A 25,939-nucleotide genomic window follows, 5' to 3' on the forward strand; every position below is an offset into this window, starting at 1 on the left:
CACTGTGGATTGACTGATTATTTCCTTCTGCTCCCTCACTATAATACAGTATTTATCACTGACAGCACATTACAGTGAAGGAATAGTATTTATAACAGAAAACCAAATGTATTTTGATGGGAAATATGTGAGTTGTAAGATTGTTTTGAGCTTTTAACCTACGGGTTGTATATATTAACTAACTGTGCTTTAACAGATTATGATGTGTTCCATGTATGCCATTTGCAAAGTGAAGAACATAGACCTTAGGTTCAAGACTATCGTTACTGCCTATAAGGACTTGCCAAATACAAGCCAAGAGGTAAGTTAAAGAAGCTGCAGACCTTTTGTTTTATTGGGGTTTATATTACACCTCCTCCTCCAAAAAGAGTTACATACTCAAGACAGAAAGAGGCCATGTGTGCTTGTCCCATTTCTTACTGGGCTTGTCCTCGTTACCCCATCCTTCCTTCCTCCCCCAGAGTGACCAAAAAACCGAGACTTGTAGCCAATTCAGGAATCCTCTTGTCAAAAAGTATTTCTCCGAGTCCTTAAAGCCAATTGGACAAGCCCCAGGAGGCTCTGAGCCATTGGTTATTACCCAAATGACACCTTCCTTCTGCTTTGTTCTTATAGTTTGCTAAAAATGCATCTATCACCTTCCTGAGGGACTGCGAGGAGTCAGCCCTCACAACACCTCTGGAATGCTGTCCCACAGGTCCATCACCCTCTGAGAAAGAATAAAACTTTCACACTTCCAGCCTCTCTCTGCTTCCTCAATTTCAATGGCTGGTCGCTGGTTCTACTCGGCCCCATCGCATCAAACAATCTATTCATCAATGCCCTTAATAATCTTAAAGACCTGAATCCAGTCCTCTCTAAGTCTATACCTCTCCAGTGGATTGAAACTTAAGACACAATGTCTATCTTCATATCTCAGTGCACTTTGACTGAGGGCATCCTCATTGTCCTCTCTCTTTAAAGCAAATGTACAAGAAAGAATAAGAACGCATTTATGTGCTTCTTTAATTTTAGTTCAGTGCAAAAACTTTAGAAAATAACTGTTGTATGTTACGGGTTATATGTAGCTCAAAGTGACCCAGCAGCATCTTTATAGTTCAGCTGGTTAAGTTTTAGACTGAATGTCGAGGTAAATGCGTCCAGCCATGGAGTGGAAATGCGGAACTAGGACAGCTAACAGCTTCATTCATCTTCTCCTCATCTGGTGTCCTTGATCTAAACTGATTCACTGCTGAATAACATCTGTTTCAAAACAATGGGTCCTCTATCAGCAAACCCTTCACACTAACTCTTCAAGTATTTAGCCTTGACAAAATTAAGTTAAACTTTTCATCAAGTTATTCATTTTCTTTCTCCTTAAGACCTTCAAACACGTGCTGATCAAAGAAGGGCAGTACGATTCCATTATAGGCTTCTACAACCTGGTGTTCATGCAGAGGCTGAAAACCAACATCCTGCAGTATGCTTCAACCCGAGTAAGTAACTATATTGTACGATATAGTTCTATACAGAACAACGGGGAGGGAGTTACATGACCTTACATGTTTCAGCTGAGTAGCTAATCATTCTTGACATTTTCAATACCATTCCTGATATTTGTGAATGAATGAAATGTCACAAGGAAATAATTGCAGTCTGCTCTGACTGGGATCCACTGTAATCAGATCAAAATGCTCTGATCTCTAGATTTGGTGAGAAATGATCACTCCATTACTTTGGTATAGTTTTTATTTTATTGTATTGCAACAGATATATATCACTTGCTGTTAAATATAATGCAACGGGGTTTTAGATTCAACCACTTAAGAATTGATGAGAAAGGTGATAATTATATTTTTTTAAAATCTCTTGTACTATATTGGAATATTAAATTTCAAAATGTCTACCTCATTCCTTCTGAAATATATAACTTAATATTAAATAGATGTCAAAGTGACTAAGTATTATGGCTTTTAAAAAAAAGTTCCCATATATAGGGCCATGGGGAAAGAGCAGGGGAGTCAGACTAATTAGATAGCTCTTTCAAAGTGCTGGCACAGGCACGGTGGGCCGAACAGCTGCCTCCCGTGCCCTCTGATTCTAGGTTTGCTTGTGACCTTGTTCTTTAATATCCCTTTCAAATAGCCACCGACGCTCTCACCAATTCCTCATATTCCTCGAAGTCCGTTTGGTTTCCCAAGCTCTCCATTGCGTGTGCCCGGTGGGAATAACATTTACGTGTCTCCGCTGAAGAGTCCATACAAAACTGACGGACTGCTGTCCCCCACGAAAATGACCCCAAGAGCACGGTGAGCATATTCTGAACTTTCAAGTCGTTCGACATGAGCTGCAGTTTGTACTGTGTCTGCATTTCTGATACTGAGATCAAATGCAGCCCAAAAGATAATGTTACTGCTGCCTTCCCTGATAAAGTGTCTGGCCTTTCTCTTTGCCAGAAGAAGGATAAGCTCTATGTGTCATTTCATCATGATCATTAAACATGCAAGTAATGCAGTGATTTATTCAAATGAGGTTCATATTGCATTATGGGTTTTAAAACAAGCAAAAATTATTTGGCTGCCACTTTTTCATTAAGAATGATAGAATGCCTTTAATAGGAAGAATGAGAAGAGGCAATATAAATTAAATGGTACAATTCTAAAGGGGATGCAGGAACAGAGAGACTTGGGGGTATATGTGCACAAATCTTTGAAGGTGGCAGGACAGGTTGAGAAAGTGATTAAAAAAGAAAATGGGATCCTGGGCTTTATAAATAGAGGCATGGAGTACAAAAACAAGGAAGTTATGTTGAACCTTTATAAAACACTGGTTCGGCCACAACTGGAGTATTGTGTCCAATTCTGGGCATCGCACTTTAGGAAGGATGTGAAGGCCTTAGAGAGGAGATTTACTAGAATGGTTCCAGGGATGAGGGACTTCAGTTACGTGGATAGACGGGAGAAGCTGAGGTTGTTCTTACTATAGAAAAGGTTAAGAGGAGATTTGATAGAAGTGTTCAAAATCATGAAGGGTTTAGATAAAGTAAATAAAGAGAAACTGTTCCCATTGACGGAAGGGTTGAGAACCAGAGGACACAGATTTAAGGTGATTGGCAAAAGAACCAAAGGTGACGTGAGGGAAGACTTTTTTATGCAGCGAGTAGTTATGATCTGGAATGCGCTGCCTGAAAGGGTGGTGGAAGCAGATTCAATCGTGGCTTTCAAAAAAAATTGGATAAATATTTGAAGAGAAAAAATTTGCAGGGGAAAGAGTGGGGGAATGGGACTAACTGGATTGCTCTTACAAAGAGCTGGCACAGGCCCGATGGGCTGAATGGCCTTGTGCTTAAACGAGTCTATAATTCTATAATGTTTTGCGTGGTTTTTAAGATGATTACCTTAACAAATAAAGAACTTGAAATCACCGACTGAGAAAAGTTTTGAGAAGTACCAAGGGATAATTTTCGGATAGACTGAGGACTATAACAACAGATAGACACTACTTATTCTTATTTTTCGTGTCGCACAAGCCTTTTAAACTCTTGCAACAGTTTATGTTGCAGCATGCTAGTTTTTTTTACACAGGTGACATTAGAGTAACAGATATCTCTGATGTATGATTTTATTGATAAAAAAACAATGTACCAGTGCCAGACATGGGCTGCATTATATTGTAAAAATAGCTCAATTATTCCCATTATCAATGAACAGAAATCATTTTTTTTAAATGGTTCAATATAAAATGTCCTATCTTTTTATATAGTTTCTATATTTTATGTACCCTCTATGATATCTAGATGTTTATAAATGCCCTATATTTACCATCTATGTTTTTAGATACCATCTATGTAGGAACATATGAAGAGGAGTAGGCCATTCAGCCCCTCGTGCCTGCTGATCTGTGATCTAACTCCATATACCTGCCTTTGGCCCATATCCCTTAATACCATTGATTGCCAAAAAGCTATCTATCTCACATTTAAATTTAGCAATTGAGCTAGTATCAATTGCCGTTTGCGGAAGAGAGTTCCAAACTTCTACCACCCTTTGTGTGTAGAAATGTTTTCTAATCTCGCTCCTGAAAGGTCTGGCTCTAATTTTTAGACTGTGCCCCCTACTCCTACAATCCCCAACCAGCGGAAATAGTTTCTCTCTATCCACCCTATCTGTCCCCCTTAATATCTTATAAACTTCGATCAGATCACCCCTTAACCTTCGAAACTCTAGAGAATACAACCACAATTTGTGTAATCTCTCCTCGTAACTTAACCCTTGAAGTCCGGGTATCATTCTAGTAAACCTACGCTGCACTCCCTCCAAGGCCAATATGTCCTTCCAAAGGTGCGGTGCCCAGAACTGCTCACAGTACTCCAGGTGCAGTCTAACCAGGGTTTTGTATAGCTGCAGCATAACTTCTGCCCCCTTGTACTATAGTCCTCTAGATATAAAGGCCAGCATTCCGTTTGCCTTCTTGATTATTTTCTGAACCTGTTCATGAGACTTCAATGATCTATGTACCTGAACCCCTAAGTCCCTATGGACATCCACTGTTTTTAACTTTTTACCATTTAGAAAGTACCCTGGTCTATCCTTTTTTGATCCAAAGTGGATGACCTCACATTTGTCTACATTGAATTCCAGTTGCCACAGTTTTGCTCATTCACCTAATCTATCAATATCCCTTTGTAATTTTATGTTTTCATCTGCACTTCTATATATTTTCTATAGTATATATAATATATACTATATATATTATATATTTTATTCTATTTGTATTTTTATATGCTCTCTGTATAATATCCATAATTTTATATAGTTGCTTCACATACTGTATATATTTGTATACGCTTTATATATTATGCCCTCTGTATACTATCTTTATTTTTATATATTCTCTTTATATACTATAATTTCATGCCCTCTGTATATTATCTCTTTTTATATACTATCTATAATTTCATGCGCTCCATGTATTATTCCATAACTGATGAAGCATTGTTTGATTTCACAGAATCTTGGTGTCTATTGGTGAATCATTTGGGGTGAGTGGTACTTTTCAAAATCTATTTTGTGTGCAGACCTCTTTGATTAAAGCTTCTTAAATATTTTGTGCTACATTGTGTCCAATTTTTTTTAAATTTAAAATATCTGGAATCCTTTCAAATGCCTAGAACTCTCTGCATATCAAGACGAATATTGAGCTAGATTCGTACCATAGGATTATTTGATTACTCAATTCACACAGTTAGATGAAGTAATGATCTTTTCTGTACCCCTGGTGATTATGATTTGACGTTAGTCATTTCAGTAATAAATATTAACACAAGACTTTCAAGTCAGACATTCAGTACACGAATGACCCAGTATACGTCTAGCAGTATTGGAATCCCATTCTGCAGGCCTAGGTTCGAATCCCAAGTCAACTAATGTGAAAACTGGGCAATGTCCATTTGTGATTTGACACTTTCTATTTTAACTCATGACAACAGTCAGGCAGTATATCTGGATGCTGGTGACAGTACACAATTCTTTGCACAAGCCTCAGTAATAACAAAGTAACAAGGAGGGTCGATGAGGGTAACACATTTGATGTAGTGTACGTAGATTTCAGCAAGGCTTTTGACAAGGTCCCACATGGCCGACTGGTCAAAAAAATAAAAGCCCATGGGATCCAAGGGAAAGTGGCTAGTTGGATCCAAAATTGGCTCAGTGACAGGAAGCAAAGGGTAATGGTAAATGGGTGTTTTTGCAACTGGAAGACTGTTTCCAATGGGGTTCCACGAGGCTCAGTACTAGTTCCCTTGCTTTTTGTGGTATATATTAATGATTTGGACTTGAATGTGGGGGGCTTGATCAAGAGTTTGAAAATGATACAAAACTTGGCCGTGTGGGTGACAGTGAGGAGGAAAGCTGTAGAGTGCAGGAAGATATCAATGGACTGGTCAGGTGGGCAAATGGAATTCAATCCAGAGAAGTGTGAGGTAATGCATTTGGGGAGAGCAAACAAGGCAAGGGAGCACACAATAAATGGGAGGATACTGAGCGGTGTAGAGGAACAAAGGGACCTCGGAGTGCCACAGATCCCTGAAGGTAGCAGGACAGGTAGATAAGGTGGTTAAGAAGGCATACGGGATACTTTCCTTTATTAGCCGAGGCATAGACTATAAGAGCAGGGAGGTTATGCTAGAATTGCATAAAACATTAGTTAGGCCACAGCTTGAGTACTGTGTACAGTTCTGGTCACCACATTACAGGAAAGATGTGATTGCACTAGAGAGGGTGCAGAGGAGATTTACGAGGATGTTGCCAGGACTGGAGAATTTTAGCTATGAGGAAAGATTGGATAGGCTGGGGTTGTTTTCTTTGGAACAAAGGAGGCTGAGGGGAGATTTAATTGAGGTATATAAAATTATGACAGGACTAAATACCGTGCATAGGGAGGACCTATTTCCCTTAGCAGATGGGTCAGTGACCAGGGGGCATAGATTTAAAGTAATTGGTAGAAAGATTAGAGAGGAGTTGAGGAGAAATTCTTTCATCCAGAGGGTGGTGGGGGTCTGGAACTCGCTGCCTGAAAGGGTGGTAGAGGCAGAAACCCTCAACTCATCAAAAAGTACTCGGGTGTGAACTTGAAGTGCCATAACCTACAGGGCAACGGACCAAGTGCTGGAAAGCGGGATTAAGCTGGATAGCTCTTTTTTGGCCAGCACAGACACGATGGGCCGAATGGCCTCCTTCTGTGCTGTAACTTTCTATGATTCTATATCACTAAAAGGCTTGTCAACTCCCCAACAGCTGAGTGATAATGGGAGTGTGCAACACACCCTTAAATAAAGCTGATCGTATATGGTATAACCAGGAAAGCACCACTAAATTGCCCTTGTGTATCCCATCTAAAACCCAGCTGACAGTACTAGGTCTAGGTGTACAACTACGGGGTTTGATGGTGGACATGAAGAATTGGTCAGGAAATCATTCCTTGGCTGAAGGAAAACTACGTAGACTGAGAAAAGAAGCAAAGTAGGAACAGTGTGTAAAAAGGGGGAAATATACATTCTTCCCCCGCCCCTCCCCAAGCTGGCCTGAGATCTGTTCGGTAATTGTCACCACACCAATTGTCATTGTTTCAGACACCAGAAAAGTTCCAGAAGATCAATCAGTTGGTGAGTTGCAGTGATCGGAACCTGAAGCGGGCTGGAGACACGGGGAGCGTGCCAAAACCACTGAAGAGGCTTCGCTTCGATATGGATGGACAAGACGAGGCGGATGGCAGGTAAACGACAAAGACGGGCGGTTCTGCTCTGTTATGTATCTGATCGCAAATCAGCAAAAAAAAATTCATGCTTTCATTTTATTTTAAAAATATAATCATTTCACAGATTGTAGCACAAGAACTTTATCCATGTGATTTATTTTATTAAGGTATTATTCATTTGGATTTATGTTTACTTTTCTTTTCCCCTGCCTTTTAGCAAGCACTTGTCTGGGGAATCCAAACTACTACAGCAGAAGATTGCTGAAATGAGTAAGTGCTTTCAATTTACTAATTTACACATTCATGTGATCAAGATGCTTTCTTCAGTACCTTGTGGTTGTGGTTTTTCATGTCCTATGGTTGTTTAGCACCCTAATTAACCAACCATGATGAGGAGGAGTTCTGTAAGTTCTCGGCCTGCTCTAGAGAGAGGGCGAAGACCTTCTAACCTCAGAGGTGGAAACACTGAATCAAACTATTTTGCATAGCAACAGTGTTTACATCACAGTTACAGGGAGATATTTTGGAGTTACATGATACCAGATATAAATAGACCCAGCAGACTATGAAAGACATTCAGGAGTTCATTGGATTTATATTCTGCAGAAAGAACAAGCATGTTCAAGCCATAAACCAAAAAAAAGGTCGTCTTAGCCATGTTACGATTGACCCAGCCAGCAAACTTTTCCACGGCACTCATAGTGAAATAGTAAGACAAGATGGGCTTTTTAAAATCTAGGTAAGGCTACAGGAAGAATAGCCCTTCTATTTTGTGGCTTTTGGTCCTTTATTGATGTCAAAATGAAATCAAAGATCATCTCACTAACTGCAATAATTCAGATTGTATTCCAGGGAACTGGTTAGGAGCCTTGCGGCTAAAAGAAGCATAGGGTTGCTATTTCAACTGTGGGTGTTGAGACGGGCACACATCTGGCTGATGGTTAGCACTCACTTTTCACCCAAGTGGAAACACTACCAATTCTTTACTGTGGAGCATCTTTGGATAGATGGGTTTTTACAAAGCACAACGACCAATTGTTTTTAATTCTACAAATAGTAATGGGTAACCAAAGTTGGTCCCAAGAACATGCAGCGCTATTGTAGACGTCGATGTGATGGATACTACTATTTAGTCCTCAATGTTCGTCTTCTGCTTGCGTTGTTATAGTATTGAACAGAATGACTGTTTCATTTCAGATAGTAAAGAGAATTACATCAAATGTACAGCACAGAAACAGGCCATTCAGCCCAAGAGGTCCATGCGGGTGTTTATGCTCCCACCTGTCTTCATCTAACCCTATCAGGATATCCTTCTATTCCTTTCTCCCCCATGTGTTTAGCATTGATGCATTTAAGGGGAATCTGTATAGTCACCTCAACTACTCGTTGTGCTAGCAAGTTCCACTTTCTAACTACTCTCTGGGTAAAGAAGTTTCTGCTGAATTCTCTATTGGATTTATTAGTGACTATCTTATATTTATGGCCCCTGGTTCTGGTCTCCCCCCACAAGTGGAAACATCTCCACAACTACCCTATCAAACCCTTTCATAATCTTGAAGACCCCTATCAGGTCACCCCTGTAGTATGGAGACCAGAACAGTGCACAGTACTCCAAGTGTGGTCTAACCAAGGTTCTATATACATTTAATATTACCTTCCTGTTATTATATTTTATTCCTCTAGAAATAAACCCCAGAACATTATTTGTACTATTTTATGGCCTTATCAACTTGTGTTGCTACGTTTAGTGATTTATGTATCTGTATTCCCAGATCTCTTTACTCCTCTACCCATTTAGTTTCTTACTTTCCCAGGAATATGTGGCCTCCTTATTCCTCCTGCCAAAATGAACCATCTCACACTTCACTAAATTGAATTAAATTTGCCATTTATCCACCCACTCTGCAAGCCTGTTTACGTTTCCCTGTATTTTGATGCCATCCCCATTAGCTATACCCCCAACTTGGTATTATCTGCAAATTTCAACACTATACTTGCAATTTCTGAGTCCAAATCATTTCTGTATATGGTGAACAACAGTGATCCCAGCACGGATCCCTGTGGGACACCACTTCCCACTTACTGCCAGTCTGAGAAACTACCCTTAACTCCTACCCTCTGTTTTCTGTTTTGTAGTCATCTTTCAATCCATTCTGCTACCTGACCCCTGACTCCACATGTCCTGACCTTTGTCATGAGTCTCTTATGTGGCACCTTATCGAAGGCCTTCTGAAAAACCATATCCACTGCATTGCCCTCGTCTACTCTTTCTGTTATTTCTCCAAAGAATTCAATAAGTTTGTTTAAACTTGACCCTCCTTTTAGATTCCATGCTGACTTTTTTAAAATTATATTCTCCATCTCTAGATGTTTTGTTATTTGATCTTTTAGCAAATGTTCTATTATCTTTCCTACCACTGATGTGAAGCTAAATGGACTATCGCTCCCTGGTTTACTTCTATCTCCCCAGTGAGTGCAGCTGCATGAATCACACATGTAAATGCTGGAAAGCAGCACCATTAGGGCGCACTCCCAATACTCAGGCTGCAGTGTAAAAACAGCCTCAGTGCTTTTATTTCCATTAATTTTCTGCCCAAAACCAGTAAGGCTTATTCTTGAGTACGGTGCCTGATAGCACCTCACAGCTACCAAGTGTTCAGATTTTCAGTTTTGGGCCAAAATTGAATGGAAAAATAAAAGCATTATCATTCCGATCAATTCATCGGAGGAGAGGCAGAGCTACTGATTGATCAGCCATTTACTGCTCAACTGTGTAAACCACTGATGAGTCCTGAGCAGCACTGCTCAGAATTACAGTGAATATCAGGGATCACCCATACTGATCACTCAGTCATGGTGATCATTTAGCTTACTGGCTAAATCAGGCATTATAACTGGATTCTGCTGTATTATTAAATAGCTTGTGCCTCAGCCCTCCAGTTTAGGGACTGTCTTGACCCTGGGTTTTGTGGGCAGCAGTAAGTGGGAGAAAGAAACCACCACTTAACAATTCCACTGCTTCACACTCTCACCAGCTCCATAAACTGCTGCCAACTCTGCCAGGAAAATATATCAAATTATGAACCATTGATGTAAAAGATGGAACTGTATCTGTATAACGTGGAATTACCCTTCAGCCCCTCATAGACTCACTCTCTCCAGGACACTGAAGTGCATACACCCTTTGATTGACTGTGAACGATTTTAGAAGATAGTTTCCCATCATACTTTATGCCACCGGTGTAGATTGACGGCCAGTTCGAGTGTTTACTTATAACTGCAATTGAGTGTGCTGCATAACGGAATTTACAGAAAGGTAATTGGCTAGGTCACAGCTAATTAGTTGAATCAACCCTCTTTCCTCCCAGTAATTGGCCCAACTGATCTTTTACTCTATGATGATTTCCAATTTACTGATATTAACAAATGGACATAAATACTACCCCATAAAGTGAGTTAACACCTCGAGTGTACTCTGCTTGATGGTAAATTGGTGCTAAAATCACAGCCTGCCACACCTCCTTCACACAAAAGAACTGCACAAAATGTCCACAGTTACAGCCAGCTTGAACTTGCAGAAAGTACGTAGAATTACATCGAATTTACAGCACCAAAACAGGCCATTCAGTCTTTGCTGGTGTTTATGTTCCACACAAGCTTCCCCCCACTCTATTTGCTTCATTTCACCCCATCAATATATCCTTCTATTCCTTTCTCCCTCATGTACTTATCTAGCTTCCCCGAAAATGCATCTATGCTGTTCGCCTCAATCACACCATGTGGTAGTGAGTTCCATATTCTCACCACTCTCTGAGTAAAGAAGTTTCTCCTGAATTCCTTATTGGATTTATTACTATCATATTTATGGCCCCTAGTTTTGGTCTCCGCCGCAAGTGGAAACATCTTTTCTATGTCTACCCTATCAAAACCCTTCATAATTTTGAAGACCTCTAACGGTTCACTCCTCAGTCTTTTTTCTAGAAAAAAGTGCCCCAGCCTGGTCAATATTTCTCGATAGTACAGTAAATGATCCTTTGGTCTAACCTTTTTGGAAAGTGTGAGTCAGTGACAGCTCCTTGCCTACACTTGAGGCGACTGCAAATGATGCATACAAGGCTGGTTAGAGTACACTCCCAGGAATGATCCTGGAGAACTGCCCAACAAAATGAAGAATAATTTGACTAAACTCCTGAGATTACTTCCCTTTCTCTCCTTTCCAGCCTCAGGAAACGATATGTTCCCACCCCACTGATGCTGTCAGCAAGTTACAATGTGTTTGTGCATGGCCCTGTCATTTCTTGTGGTGACGGACCTCAGGAGATGCCCAGACATGCTCTTATTTCCCAACCCTTGGACTCATTTGGTGATGCTGTAGATTCTCACCAGGCCGTGATCCTATGCTAATATTTCTCTCAAGCATTTACCTTAAAGGTAAATGACATGATTTTGTTTTGGAATTCATTGTTAGTTCACATTCAGTCTTGTGATTAATCAGAACCCCTTGTTGAGATTACAATCTTGTGTTATAAGCCCAAGTATCGTTTATTTTCACTGTCTTTATGTACTTTATCCAAAGCAAAAATTAGAATGATGACAGAATTCATTTAATAAATCTTGGCGATATTGCAGATAATTCAAGAAGCCATCATCCATTGCGACACTGCAGTTAAAAAATAAATGTGAGTGGTCATATCAGAGGGATAGAATACAGGTCTAAAGATTAGATCTGTGTGCAGTTCTGGTTACCAAATTACATACATAGAAATTACAACAGGGAAACAGACCTTTTGTCCCAACCAGTCTGTGTTCGTATTTACCCTTCATGCAAGAAAATAGTCCTAATAGAATTTACCCGCCCTGTTCTCATATCCCTTTATCCCCTTTTCCTTCATCCACCTCTCCAAACTAATCTTGAATGTTGACATCGTTTCTGCCTCAGCCACTAACCCTGAAGTGAATTCCACAGCCTCACAACTCTCTGTGTAAAGAAGTTTCTCGTGTTCTGATCTCTGTTCTAATCTTGCATCTATAGCCCCTCAACCACCGGAAACAGTCTGCTTCTATCTACCCTGTCTCTTCCTTTCATAATTTTAAACACTTCTGTCATATCGCTCCCTAACCTGCTTTGTACTAGTGGGAAGTAAAAACATTTTTCAACACTTTTTGTATTTGTATTTCCTAGTGAACCTGCACTGCACCCTCTCTAAAGCCTCAATATCCTTCCTATAGTGTGCAGCCTAATACTGTACTCAGTACTATCTTGGCTTTTATGTTCTATACCTCTTACAATAAAACCTAGAATTCCATTCACTTTTTTTAACCTGACGTGCTGCCTTTAATGTCCTGTGAACCTGTCCCCACAAATCCCTCTGCTCTTCCACAGCACCGAGCCTATTTCCATTCAGAGTACCTTCACTGCTGTTTTTTTACCAAAATGCATCCCCTCACACTTGCATTGAATTCCATCTGTCACTTTTTAGTCCATTCCCCCATTTTATTAATATTCCTTTGCAGTTTCCTTTGATCTTCTAAAGAATTAACTACACCTCCTATTTTGGTATCATCTTCAAATTTCACTACTTCCTCTCGGCCCCTATGCAAATCACTGATATGCAATGAACAGAAGTGGTCCCAGAACTGAACCCTGTGGGACACCACTAGCCACTTTCAACCACTCTGAAAAACTGCCCTTAACTCCTACTCTCTGTTTTCTCCCCTTTAACCAATTTTTTAGTCCAGTTTGCTATCTTCCCCCTGATTCCATACCCGATAATCTACCCTTTTAGAAATTCCATTCCCTTTCCTCCATTTACTTCCTCTCTGTCCCAATCGATAAGTGGATAATTAAAATCTCCTAAAAACAATAATTTTGTTCCTACTCATCTCTGTAATCTGGCTACAAATTTCCTTCCCATATTTGGAGGTGTGTAATACATCCTATTAGTGTAACAAACCTATTTTCACCTTTCAGCTCCAACCATCTTCACACTCTGCCCCTTCCTTGTCTACATCCCCCTCTCTACAACATGTATTCCCTCTTTAACCATTATTGCTACCTCCTTCCTTATTTTTTCAATCCCCCCTAAATATATTACATCCCAATATATTTATTTTCCATTCTTGTCCATTTTGTAAACAGGTTTCTGTTAGTGCTATTAAATCTAGATCTTCCTGTAAAATATTTGCTTCCAGTTGCTCCATTTTATTTCCTACACTCTCTGCATTGCAATACATGCAATTTAACCTTTTATTTTGCTTTAACACTACTCTTTTTCTTGTGATTTTTTAAATCTAAGCTACCCCCTACCATTACTTCAGTTTTTTCCCCATTTATAACTAGACCAATTGATTTTATTCCCCTACTCCATTTCCCTCTTACTAAATTGATCTCTGCATGAGTTACATTACAGCACTTGAAAGGATGAGTGGCCAAGAGTATGTTTGGAAAAGAGGAGACTTTGAAGCGACATAATCTAAGATGTACGAAGAGAATTAATGAAATGTTGCTTTAAGGGTTCAAATAACAAGGGATCAGGAAGATGGGGTAAGAAGTCAGGTTAACCTTCTCCCCTCTCCCCAAAAGGTAAATAGAGTTGTGGAATAAGTTATCAAGTCCAAAGTGCCTTTGTTGGTCACCTAGCCAGGTAGAGCAGTGTGGCAGAAATCTGATAACAGCAGCCGTTAAGTCCAGCCGTTTAATATGACATCTATTCTGAGTTTTCAGCTGTGCGGATACCCGACTGTGGATAAAATGGGCACCGTAAAATTCAGATCCTAAATTCTACCTGTATTACAATTACAGTATTCCCCTGTGTCGAGTGAGCAAGCTAGACTGGTTCAGTCTCTTTAGTCTAGGCAATATCAAATAGAGTTCTTTCCTTCCCAACTGTTTCATTTATATCTTTGCACAGCATCCACCAGAAATAAGATGCAAGAGCAGAAATTGAAAGATGGGAACGGTGGTGTGAAGACGGAGGAAAACTGACGTTGACCATCTCATCTGACTCAGGAATACGTCCGCACTGCACGAGCACAGTCCTCTGCGGCAGAATCTTCATCAGTTCTGTTCATGGCTGATTTTTTTCCCTCCTCTTCCCGGATTTAGTTTTACCAGGGGTTTATTTCCTTTTATAACCTCCAGTTAGAGTTTCTTAAGTCATTTTAGAGGATTGTTTTCCTGAACACTATGCCTTAAGGGTCATATTTTCCTCTGTGTGTGAAGTTTAATAAAAGTTTCAGTAAACAAGGGAGCAGGACTGATGGAAGGAAGTATCGTACTTTTCTTCTGATTTTACCACTACTCTGAGCGTTTACTCCCCCCAGCCCCCAGAAAAATCTGAATCCAGCGGCAATGTACAAGGACCATTCAGCACGCCAGACCCCCCCCCCCCCCAGAGTATCAGCTGGTCCTCAGCAACTTCCACCTCTGCTAAATCTTCACCCCCACTCAACTATGCTTCTCTTTCTCTGGCATGTCTGGTGCAATTTGCATTAGTTTGCTGTTTTAAATTGTATAACAATACTTGCTACATCCTCAGTGTTTCTCTGTGAATGCAGCAGCTCTTACATACAACAACTCCCACTTTTAAATTCATTACCTATATCTGTCCTTCATTTGCATATTGAAACAGAATGATATTGTTACCTCTGCTCAAGTTGTGATGTTCTTCTGGGTCCTCTCATTGGTTGACTGAGTCTGTGATGCATCGCTACACTTTTTGTTTATGGCATAAATTTGGGACTGCCCTGTTCCAAAACATTCTTTGCATTTCTCAAATATGCTGTTAATCAGAACCCCAGTGTCCCAGTCATTGAAGTGGAAATCCATCAATTTTCACTAAGCTATTTTAAAAAAAATTTTGCACATTCTACAGTTTGATACACAAAATATTTGTCATTTCTAATCATTAATTGCCGATTGAGATGTAGAAGGCCTATTATTAAAGGTGTGTTCAGATTGGCCTTTTTTTAAGTAGCAGTAACTAAATCACATTACATGAAGTTAGCTGCACACCCACCATTTTGATTTGAGTTTGTAAAAACCAATGAAATAAAGGCAATTAACACTCTAATCACAAAAGAAGAAAATATGGCCCTAAGTATGTAGCATGTGAGCAGAATGTGTGCTGTTTCAATTTTATAATGTTTTTATTTATGTCTGAGATTTTACTTTTTACAAACTAGAAACAAGTTTGTAGTTGAATTGTCTTCAAGTTGCAGGCAAATATGCCTATCAAAACTTTGTTTCTGGTATTAAGGCAAATGCTTTAAATTTGCAATAACAAGACATAAGAAAGACTTGCATTTACATAGCGCTTTTCACAACCTCAGGGCGTCCCAAAGCGCTTTGCAGCCAAGGTACTTTTGAAGTATAGTTGTAATGCAGCAGCCAATTTGCATACAGCAAGGTCCCGCAAACAGCATTGAAATAAATGACCAGATCATTTATTTTAGGTGTTGGTTGAAGGATAAATGTTGGCCTGGACTCGGAGAACTCCCCTGTTCTCTGAATAATGCCGCGGGATTTTTTACATCCACCTGAGACGACAGGGCCTCGGTTTAACATCTCATTCGAAAGACGGCACCCCTGACAGTGCAGCACTCCCTCAGCACTGCACTGAAGTGCCAGCCTAGATTATGTGCTCAAGTCTCTGGAGTGGGGCTTGAACCCATGACCTCCTGACTCAGAGGCGAGAGTGTTACCACTGAGCCAAGACTAATACCTATAAGAGTAAGATGTAATGACATGGCAAAGTGCACTATTGCTTTTGATTTGTGCTTTGAAACAGTACCGGACTTCATGTTTGTCAGAGTTTTAAACTGATGCACTATTTAATTTTGCAGAGGTTACCAGCACATGTAATAGCATTATGTACGAAGGCATGAATATTAAGCCACACTACTGAGCACTGGCTTATATACCTCAAATATACAAGACATAGCCTTCACAATTGAAATGCAGACTACTAAAACAAAATGTTGCTGAAGGTCGCTTAAACATTTTGATGAACAAATTGTGAAGTAAGATCTGTGCTATAATACTGGGCTTACGGTAAATGCTTCTAAAATTGCTCTCAGAGGCAGTATTAATGACTCAGATGCTTGGGATCACTGTATTGATGTCGGGTTGCTTTGTGTTTGTGACAGCTGATTGTGAGAACTTGAAAACTCTTCCTGTCTATAACAGCTCAACAAATATCCACACAGATGACCCATGGGTGTCAGGAGTCAATGGTTAATCAGTATGTGGGTTAAATATCTTTCATTTTCCATATTTCTGAATTTCTGATTAAATGCATACAGAAGTCTGTACTCATGTTTTGTTCAGCAAGAAATCTATTTGTACTGCACATTATGGATTAAGGTACTGTTTTTATAAGTTGATTTTTTTATAGTGAATAAAAATCTGTAAAAAGTGTCTGCATAGACTGCTTTTTGTTGTAGTTGAGATTGGGGAGCACAACCTCTGTTGGCCAGTCCCTTTTTTGAAAAAGAATCTCCTACAGATGTGTTAGCTGTCAATAAACATTGGTCTCCCAGTGAGTGATGTAAGAACACAACATTGCTACTGTCTGGACTGTTTCATTGACATCAGGTGAAATATTTAAATAATGAAACCAACTCAAAAGTGACCCAGTGAAGTTACACTGCCCCCATCCCCTTAATTTACTCCCCTTTTTTAAAGCTGGTGACTTGTAACAAGTCTACATGTGGAGCAGGAAATTGGGATTAAAAAGATGGAGGTGCCATGGCTAACAAAATAGCAGAGTATCTCAATGGACCAAATGGCTGACTCATCTTGAGCCTGTGCTATTCTCCAATGTTGGAATCATCTCGTAGGAAGTCCATCTCTATTTAGCATGGGGCGTCAAACTCATTTTATGTTGTGGGCCAGATCTGACATCCTGGGCACTTGGGCCATGTTCAGCAAGTTATTTGAATACACTTGGGTAGAAGCTGGTGTGCGTTTTGCCTGTTTTTTGGGCGTAAAATGGGTACAATGTAAACCAATTTCTGTGTGTAAGATCCTGCGCCGGCGGCATAGCTACCACCATACTTGTCCTCACTTTTTAGACATCCCTGGCAGCCGCCTAAAATCAACATTGGATTAATTTAAATATGCGAAGGGTCCTGTACCTGTTTCAGGACCCTTCTGCAAAATGCGTGAACGATTTGGAGCAAGAGATATGCAAACTCCGACTAGTTTTTTCAGTTCTACTGCGGCCTAGTCAGCGGTTCGTAAAGGGACCGCCCCCCCCCACCGAGTCCCAATCTCCCGACACCTATTTCCTGTTCACCCTCTTCCAGTCTGCCCAACCCAACCACACACATCTCACCTCCACAAGCTGGTCCCGTTTCAGTCACCCCTGAGGGGGGTTGATGTCACAGCAAGGGAGGAGTACTACTGCAGTGCAAAATTTAAAGGCACAGTTCTCCCAGGCAGTAAGAAGCAGTGCCCGGGAGACTTGGCACAGCACACCATGAGTTGGATGTTTGACGCCCCTGATTTAGCATGTAATCTGACCCGTACACACAGTGATGCTGGTGCCAGTGTGTCAGGTGCTCCTGTGCCTGTGATGGAATAAATTGATCTGATCCACTAACTGCAAGTCAACTCACTTCAATAATTTTCTGGTACTCTGCTCATTGGGCACCACAAGCTCCAGGGGCAAAATTTAGGACAACAGCAGAATAGTAAAAGGTTGCCGGCTGCCTGTTCAGCACGTGCCAGGGTTCTTTCCCTTAAGCAACCATTCCAAATGGGCCCAGTACATCCTGATGCTCAGGCACTTCAGTCTCACGATGGGACAGCTACCAAATATAATATTTTACAGGGACCAATGAGCTTTGTGCAGAGTGTACCAAGATCCCAGCATCCTTTAATGCGGGCGGTCAGCACAGAGTGCACTAGGCATCTCTGGTGGGTGCGTTGCTAGTCTCTCCACCCAATAATGCAGGAGGGATGCAGCCTTCAAATTACCAGCACTATAGCTTTGTGGCAGTGCTACACAAATGCCGAATAAATGATTGACAGTATCCTCTTCCACTTTGCAACTTTTTAATCCTTTATTTTAAATATAATGAGAGTACAAGTCAAAGAAGCTTTAAGGTGTCCGATGCTTCAATTTTAATTAAACAAGTTATAGTCTCAATACCAACATCCAGTTTCATAGCCAGGTAAGTGCTCTCAATGTAAATAAACAGACTATACTGAACACTTTATACATCAGCATACAGTATTCTTGAATTTAAATTTAACATTTTAACATTTTAAAAGGTGTAATCAAAAATCACATTACAGTTCTGAAGGGAAAAAAAATTTGACAAAAGGATTATTGTAACACACACAAAACAGCAAAAGTAAACAAACTATAATACCGCACTAAAAACAAATAAAAACTTTGTAACTGAGGGCAGTGTTAACATATTTAGGTCGATTAGTTTCTCTCAATTAGTTTATAAATACATTTTCTAGTTATTAAAATTCATATCCTTAAATTTGCACGTTAGTGAACTATTATTGGAAGGATTTGAATGCACATTTATTACATATAGTACATCTGTTTCTAGTTGGCAATGATAAACATGATTAAACCTTTGCTACTGTGGTTTAATACACACAGGTGAATTGTTCATCCAACACACACTCCTTAAAGTGTTATGATTACTGTCCATGAATAGTTTGAGATGTTATCTGAATCGAGAGATGGTGTTGTAATCTCAGCTCAGTATAAGTGCAGATTGAGAGAAGCTATCCTGTTAATTGTTAGATAATAAGTTAAAATATCCTCATTTGATAACGATGGCCATAATGGATTGCAGATAGACTGGAGATGGACACTGGAACAAATTCAGTGCAAGTCCATCTCTGTACTGCTGTGTCCAAATCTGCATCAGTATTAAACCTACCCTCAGGTGAGTTTGGTTAAAACCAACACAAACTTGATAGCCTATAACGGAAGCTGGACTGCAGCCAACAGCAGATTCAGCTGGACCTCCACTTGTTAGAACGAGGAGGGAAGATAATTCAGAGCAATATTTGTTAAGTAAGGGCCCATCCACTTCGTCCCTTCCTGACATAATATCCCAGTATCTTTAGCAGAATGTATGGCGACTGTATGATCCTGGAAATCAAGGCTAGGAAACTCCTTGGAGCCACTCATGCCGGTAAGCTCAGTTTGCGCAGCACGTCTGGTGAAGTATTGCCAGCAGAGCGGGAGCAGCTCTGAGGAATGTCCCAGCCCAACACCTGTAATCTGTATATTTTTGATATGGTTCGAGCAGTAAGGTTTTAACGGTCCTTAAGCACAAACAAATTGTCACCTAATGTAACAAAAATGTGATCCATCTACATTCAAATGTGAAATCACTGACAGTAACCTGCACAGACTGCCTTCAAATTTCAGAGAACCAAAATTGACTCAAAGCGGTGGTTCAAGTAGAAGGCCCACCATCACCTTCTCAGGGCAACTAGAGACGGGCAATAAATGCCGGGCCTTGTCAGTGATGCCCACATCCCGAGAATGAATTTTAAGAAAATAATTTTCATTTGTAAGAGCCAGAGGCCATTCTGCATCCAAGACTCTAAAGTACGGATGGTTTTGGGATTTTCTGCTGCGTAATGTAATGAGGTACCCATTGTTCTCAATAAGGTTACCGGTTCACTGATTCGCAGTGTAGCCTGGACGCACAGTTGAAGCCAAACATCCAGAATGTGATGGAATCTCCTCCCTCTGTCAGAATAGAACCTGCTTTAAAACGCTAATCAATTAAAATGCATTTCTTTCTGTAATATCAATCAGATGGAAAGTTCCAACTGCCTTCAGTTGGGGGTTGTGCTACTTGGGTAGATCAGAGAGAAAACCCAGGAGTTCTACTCTGCTCAGTTAAAGTGTGGAAAGTGACTAGTCACAGCAAAAACTTGTATGAAGATAAAGCTCTACCCCTCTAGATAATCTAGTAAAACGTCTTACCATCGATGTAGCACCACAATTATTCTAAATTACTCTATTGTATTCCATAGTTGATATTCCCAGCAAACACAGGATTCATTGGGGGTGATTTTAAACACCAAGAACGGGTGGGAGTTGAAAATAGTTGTTTTTTGGGTCGCAACCGCAAACTTTTTGGCATTCCCAGTGGGACGCCTGTACTTTTATGCGCTGACGTTAAACCCAGAAATAAAGCCGGATTACGGTCGCGACCCAAAAAACAAATATTTTCCCACCCGCCCCCAACCCACCCGTTTTTGGGGTTTAAAGTCACCCCCCATTGTGTCCATAAAACATTCTGTTGATACTTCGCCATCTCCCAATCCCATTGCCAATCAAAGGTTTATCCAACTCCTTAAGATGTCCAATGACATGGCCCTAGGTCCCTTTTGCTGGAAATCTAGTATTCACATCTACTACTCGGATTAATAAAATTCTAAGCTATAGTTACTTGGCATAAGCTGATTTCCTTCATTTTACCTTCACTGATACAAAAATTGTATTGATTCAGGAAACCATTATTCTTTAGCAATGCAAAATTCTTACTAAACTAACATGATGGTTTGTGATTTTAAAGTATGACAGTGAATGATTCAGTGTGTGATATGAAACCATCGACTGAAGGTTCCATAACAAGGATATTCCTAAAGCAAAACCATGATGCTTAGTTCTGAATTGCACATTAGATAGAATTTGGGGCCCTTCACACTACCTAACCAGATGCTCCTGTGCAAAACATATTGAGAGATTGACTTCCCTAATCCTATATTTCACACTCGGGGCTGGTGCTGACCCTTTGCAAAAGAGAAAGGAATTACCCAATGGTTCAGCGATGTTTTCTCCCCTCCATGAGTAGCTGAACCATGCAGACATGGAAGGTGCCAGGTTTGATGGCTGGTCTGTGCTGAGTTAACAAGTCTCAGCTGGGGCAGCAGTGGAGTGAGTTGGGGGGGGGGGGGGGGGCTGCGACTGGCCACAATGCCTGAGTTAGGGTAGGGAAAATCAGACAGGACCCGTCTCCAGAGCACTGTCCAGCAAACCCTCGCCGGAACTGCACACCTCTGGACGCCAAGCGAGGATCTCAGCTGTAATACCTCCCTAGTTGAATAGCCTGTTTAAGGCTCATAAAGAAATAATGGCCACTTGGGCACAGTCGCAGTTGGCACCAGTGGAACTGTATCCCCGCCAGGAGCTGATGCCTGAAGGGGATGGGGCAGAAAAACTGATGAGGGAGATGGGGAAAATAAACGACCCCAGGTGACCGGGAAGGCCCCGGCCGCTCGGTGTGTTCAGTTTCCGGTTCAAACTATCACCTTTGCTTGATACGTCTGTTCCTGCTTCAGTTCCGAAATGCTCCGTGCTTGCCGGCCTTGCTGATGAAATTCTTCAGGAGCTCATGGTCCATGTCGGCAAAGCCCTGTGTTTGCGTCACGGCTGTCAAATGATTGACACAGAACTTAAAGCAAAACTCTTCCAAACCCTGGAAAAACAATTCAGCACTTCATTTACCTGAAGGCAATTCAACACAAATACCCATAACATTCTGTTTAGAGGTGACACAGCTAGAGGCATCTTGGTACATCGATCACACCATTTCTTTCATTAACCTACCTCAGGATATATTACCGGAAAACAATGTACTGAAATCGAATTTAAACAGTGCAACCCTTTTGTGTTGTTACTCCAATAAAGACCAATCTTTTCCCTGATAACTACTGAATTGTGGTGAAGATTCCTGTTTTATTTCTAGCGCCTTAAAGTTATGGTGGGTGCGGCCAAGAGAAACATTTCTATCACTGGACTTTGATCATTCTATAGATTAACTGAAAGGACATTCACTCTCTAAACTCGGTGAAGCGGACAGGAGGTTATAGTGACAATGTTCAACAGTTTGTTCTCATTCCCCTACCTTTGCTTGATATTTCACTGCAGCCGACATTAAAGTGGTGGCATTCTCCACAGAAATGCCCTGTTTAATAGTCTGCTCACAAAGGTTTTTTAAGCTGTTCTCTCCGTAAAATGCTGCCAAATCCAAAAGGCCTGTAAGGTGAAAAGCAGTAATATTTAGCAGGCTTTTTCAAACTCGAGTGTTTTGAAAAAATAAAGCACTTTTGCTTTCAAAATCTAAACTAAGATCATTTATGTTGCAATTTTTAAAAGAATATTTTATCGCATATGTTAAAGATAATCTGGCAAATCAAATATGATCTAGATATGTACATATCACACCTGTGTGTCACTGAAATCAGTGGAAATCCCCAGCCTTATAGCAATGTCACCAATGTAGTTCAACCCCTGCAATCGTGTCAGGCACAACAGGATCATTGTAACTAAAAGTCCTGGTCGAACCACAATTTCCTCCAGCTAAACGTTGGGAAGAACGAAGCCAACATCTTCGGCCTCCCCAACAAACCTCCCCAAACAGTTCCATCCCCCTCCCTGGCCACTGTCTCAGGTTGAACCAGGCTGTTCGCAATCTCAGCGTCCTATTTGACCAAGGTGAGCTTCTGCATTAGAAAATAATTAAAATATACATGTCTGTAAAATAGACTGTATACAGTACCTATTGCATCCTCAGGAGGTAGGTTGACAGAGTCTGTGTACAAGTATTCTAGAAAAGCGCGGTACACCGGGTAGCTAAACTGATCGATCTCAATCACCTCGTCATCATGAAGCATAGACCGGAAGTGATCACACCTGTATGACCAAAATGATAAGAAGGGGTCTTTTAACAAAAAGCAGCCTGCAGGAAATTAAAGCGTCAAACGACCAATCGGAATTTGCAACTCAAAGAAGTATATTTTACTTTGCCTGTATGTTAATTAGCTTTAAATTTATTTTCACAGACCTGCATTTATTTATTCTTTGAAGACACCACCATTTTCAGCAAAATCCTCCACAATATGAGATACAGAGGTGAATAAATGGGTTATGGGAGGAGGAAGTGAATACAAGTTCAACTGCTATAAAGCAATTGTATCCAGTGCCTCCCTGACAAATATCCCGCATTTATAATTTATATACAAAGTATCAGTGAAAGAATCAATAGGGGGAGGAGGAAGTATAAATGAATAACATAACAACAACTTGCATTTATATAGCGCCTTTAATGTAGTAAAATGTCCCAAGGCGCTTCACAGGGGCGTAATCAGACAAAGATTGATACCAAACCAAAGGAGAAGATATTAGGACAGGTGAGGGTCAAAGAGGTAGGTTTTAAGCAGCATCTTAAAGAAGGAAAGAGAGGTAGAGAGATTTAGGGAGGGAATTCCAGAGCTTAAGGCCTATAGATGGCTGAAAGCACAGCCGTCAATGGTGGGGTGAAGGGAATGGGTGATGCACTAGAGGCCAGAATTGGAAGAACAGAGTTCACGGAGGGTTGTAGGGCTGGAGGAGGTTACTGAGATAGGGTGGGGTGGGGTGAGGCCATGGAGGGATTTGAACACGAAGATGAGAATTTTAAAACACAATCACAGATAATATTCACTGCCTGGAAGGGCTTCACACAGTGTACATAACGGAAGACATTTAAAAACTGAATTCATTACAGAGAACAAATAGCTTGAATATCTAACAAATCTAATCTACAAAATTTTCTCTGAAAATTATGGTTACTTTAACAAACCCTTTAAAAGGCTGGATCTCCCTCAGATTTTAGAATAGTTCCGAACCTAAAAAAGAATCTCACATCGATTCTTGGACAGTGAATTATTTCTAACATTTATAAACAATTCCTGACACAAGCATGTGTCTGAGGATTTTTGGGCGATACCTTATTTTGAGAACAGCTTTGTGAGCGTGGATAATTTTTCCATCTACAAGGAACTTTAAATCAGAGGTTTCCATGCTGTCGAACCCTTTCTTCATTGCTTGTGCTACTGTCAAGTGATTGTCACTTTCTGCAGCATCAAAAGGACAAATACACAAATTAGAATGGGGGAAGGGGAGCAGAAGAGGTGAAAGAAAGAACAGGGAACAAAACTGAATTCATTACTATTTTGTAAAACAAGAACATACTGATACCGATTTTGCTGAGCTAACAATCTTGAGGAGCCTTCAAAATCCAACACTATTTTTGAAATACCTTTCATATCTTTTTTTCTGATTTGTATTTTAAAATAAAATTATGCACCCAGAACATTTGTTGAGAAAAATTCACTTTAAATGTGCTCACCAACACTCTCATTGACAGCAGCATGTAACTGATAACAGGGAGGTGTCCGGAGGAATTGTAGGAAAGGATCTCTTCCCCTCTCTGGTCTCCAGGACTGAGCCTCTTGATCAGGTTATTTGTTTTGAAGTCTATTGCTTTACTTTGGAGTAAAACGTCCCAAGGCGCTTCACAGGAGCAATTATCAAATAAAATTTGACACCGAGCCACATAAGGAGATATTAGGACAGGTGACCAAAGTTTGGTCAAAGAGGTAGGTTTTAAGGAGCATCATAAAGGAGGAGAGAGAGGTAGAGAGGCTGAGAGGTTTAGGGAGGGAATTCCAGAGCTTAGGGCCTAGGCAGCTGAAGGCACAGACACCAGCAGTGGAGCAATTAAAATGGGGGATGCACAAGAGGTCAGAAGTGGAAGAGTGCAGAGATCTCGGAGGGTTGTAGGGCTGGAGGAGATTACTGAGCTAGGGAGGGGCGAGGCCATGGAGGGATTTGAAAACAAGAATTTTAAGAGAATTTTAAAATCGAGGCGTTGCCGGACCAGGAGCCAATATAGGTCAGCGAGCACAGGGTTGATGGGTGAATGGGACTTGGTGCGAGTTAGCATACGGGCAGCAGAGTTTTGGATGAGCTCAGCTTTATAGAGGGTGCAAGGTGGGAGGCTGGTCAGGCGAGCATTGGAATAGTCAAGTCTAGAGGTAACAAAGGCATGGATGATGGTTTCAGCAGCTGAGGAGCTGAGGCAGGGGCGGAGACGGGTGACGTTACTGAGGTGGACGTAGGCGGTCTTAGTGATGGAGAGGATATGGGTTCGGAAGCTCAGCTTAGGGTCAAATTGGATTCTCTATCTGTAAAGGTTCAAGGGTTCTCAGAGAAAAGACATAGAAATTACAACACGGAAACAGGTCCTGTGGCCCAAACATTCCTGTTCGTGTTTATCTACACCAGGAGTAATACTAATACCATGTGCCCGCCCTGTTCCCATGTCCCTTTTATCCCCCTTTCCTTCAGCCACCTATCTAACAGATTCTTAAATGGTCTACTCATGGAGGCAGAGGGGATGGCCGAGGTACTAAATGAGTGCTTTGCATCTGTCTTTACCAAGGAAGAAGATGCTGCCAGAGTCTCAGTAAAGGAAGATGTAATTGAGATACTGGATGAGCTAAAAATTAATATAAAGAGGTACTTGAAAGGCTAGCTGTACTTAAAGTAGATAAGTCACCCGGTCCAGATGGGATGCATCCTCGGTTGCTGAGGGAAATAGGGTGGAAATTGCGAAGGCTCTGGCCATAATCTTCCAATCCTCCTAAGATACGGGGGTGGTGCCAGAGGACTGGAGAATTGCAAATGTTACACCCTTGTTCAAAAAAGGGTTTAAGGATAAACCCAGCAACTATAGGCCAGTCAGTTTAACCTCTGTGGTGGGGAAACTTTTAGAAACGATAATCCAGGAAAGAATTAGCAGTCACTTGGACAAGTGTGGATTGATTAGGGAAAGCCAGCACAGATTTGTTAAAGGCAAATCGTGTTTAACTAACCCGATAGAGTTT

General features: G+C 40.8%; 2 protein-coding genes across 9 annotated transcripts in view; one reads left to right on the top strand and one right to left on the bottom strand.

Annotated features, from left to right (window-relative positions):
- rb1 (retinoblastoma 1) overlaps positions 1–16,651 on the top strand; it is a 207,374-nt gene extending 190,723 nt beyond the window's left edge. For all 7 annotated transcript variants that reach the window (XM_067992573.1, XM_067992574.1, XM_067992575.1 and 4 more), the window contains 7 exons: positions 197–301; positions 1,362–1,475; positions 2,125–2,288; positions 4,990–5,020; positions 7,109–7,251; positions 7,451–7,503; positions 14,145–16,651. In XM_067992573.1, the coding sequence (XP_067848674.1) occupies positions 197–301; positions 1,362–1,475; positions 2,125–2,288; positions 4,990–5,020; positions 7,109–7,251; positions 7,451–7,503; positions 14,145–14,218 (684 nt within the window). In that variant the 3' untranslated portion in view covers positions 14,219–16,651. The remainder of the gene's footprint in view (positions 1–196; positions 302–1,361; positions 1,476–2,124; positions 2,289–4,989; positions 5,021–7,108; positions 7,252–7,450; positions 7,504–14,144) is intronic.
- A 1,624-nt stretch (positions 16,652–18,275) lies between these two features.
- The window catches only part of LOC137327119 (RCC1 and BTB domain-containing protein 2-like), a 61,034-nt gene continuing 53,370 nt past the window's right edge, over positions 18,276–25,939 (bottom strand). The window contains exons 9-13 of one of the 2 annotated variants that reach the window (XM_067992586.1): positions 23,998–24,124; positions 22,789–22,922; positions 22,135–22,265; positions 21,539–21,705; positions 18,276–19,967 (exon numbers count right to left, since the gene is read on the bottom strand). In XM_067992586.1, coding sequence (XP_067848687.1) covers positions 21,565–21,705; positions 22,135–22,265; positions 22,789–22,922; positions 23,998–24,124 — 533 coding nt within the window. In that variant the 3' untranslated portion in view covers positions 18,276–19,967; positions 21,539–21,564. Of the gene's footprint in view, positions 21,706–22,134; positions 22,266–22,788; positions 22,923–23,997; positions 24,125–25,939 lie in introns of both variants that reach the window. The other variant, XM_067992585.1, reaches the window with a different exon arrangement.

This window comes from Heptranchias perlo, chromosome 11, assembly GCF_035084215.1.
Source record: "Heptranchias perlo isolate sHepPer1 chromosome 11, sHepPer1.hap1, whole genome shotgun sequence".
In the NCBI taxonomy this organism is placed as follows: Eukaryota; Metazoa; Chordata; class Chondrichthyes; order Hexanchiformes; family Hexanchidae; genus Heptranchias; species Heptranchias perlo.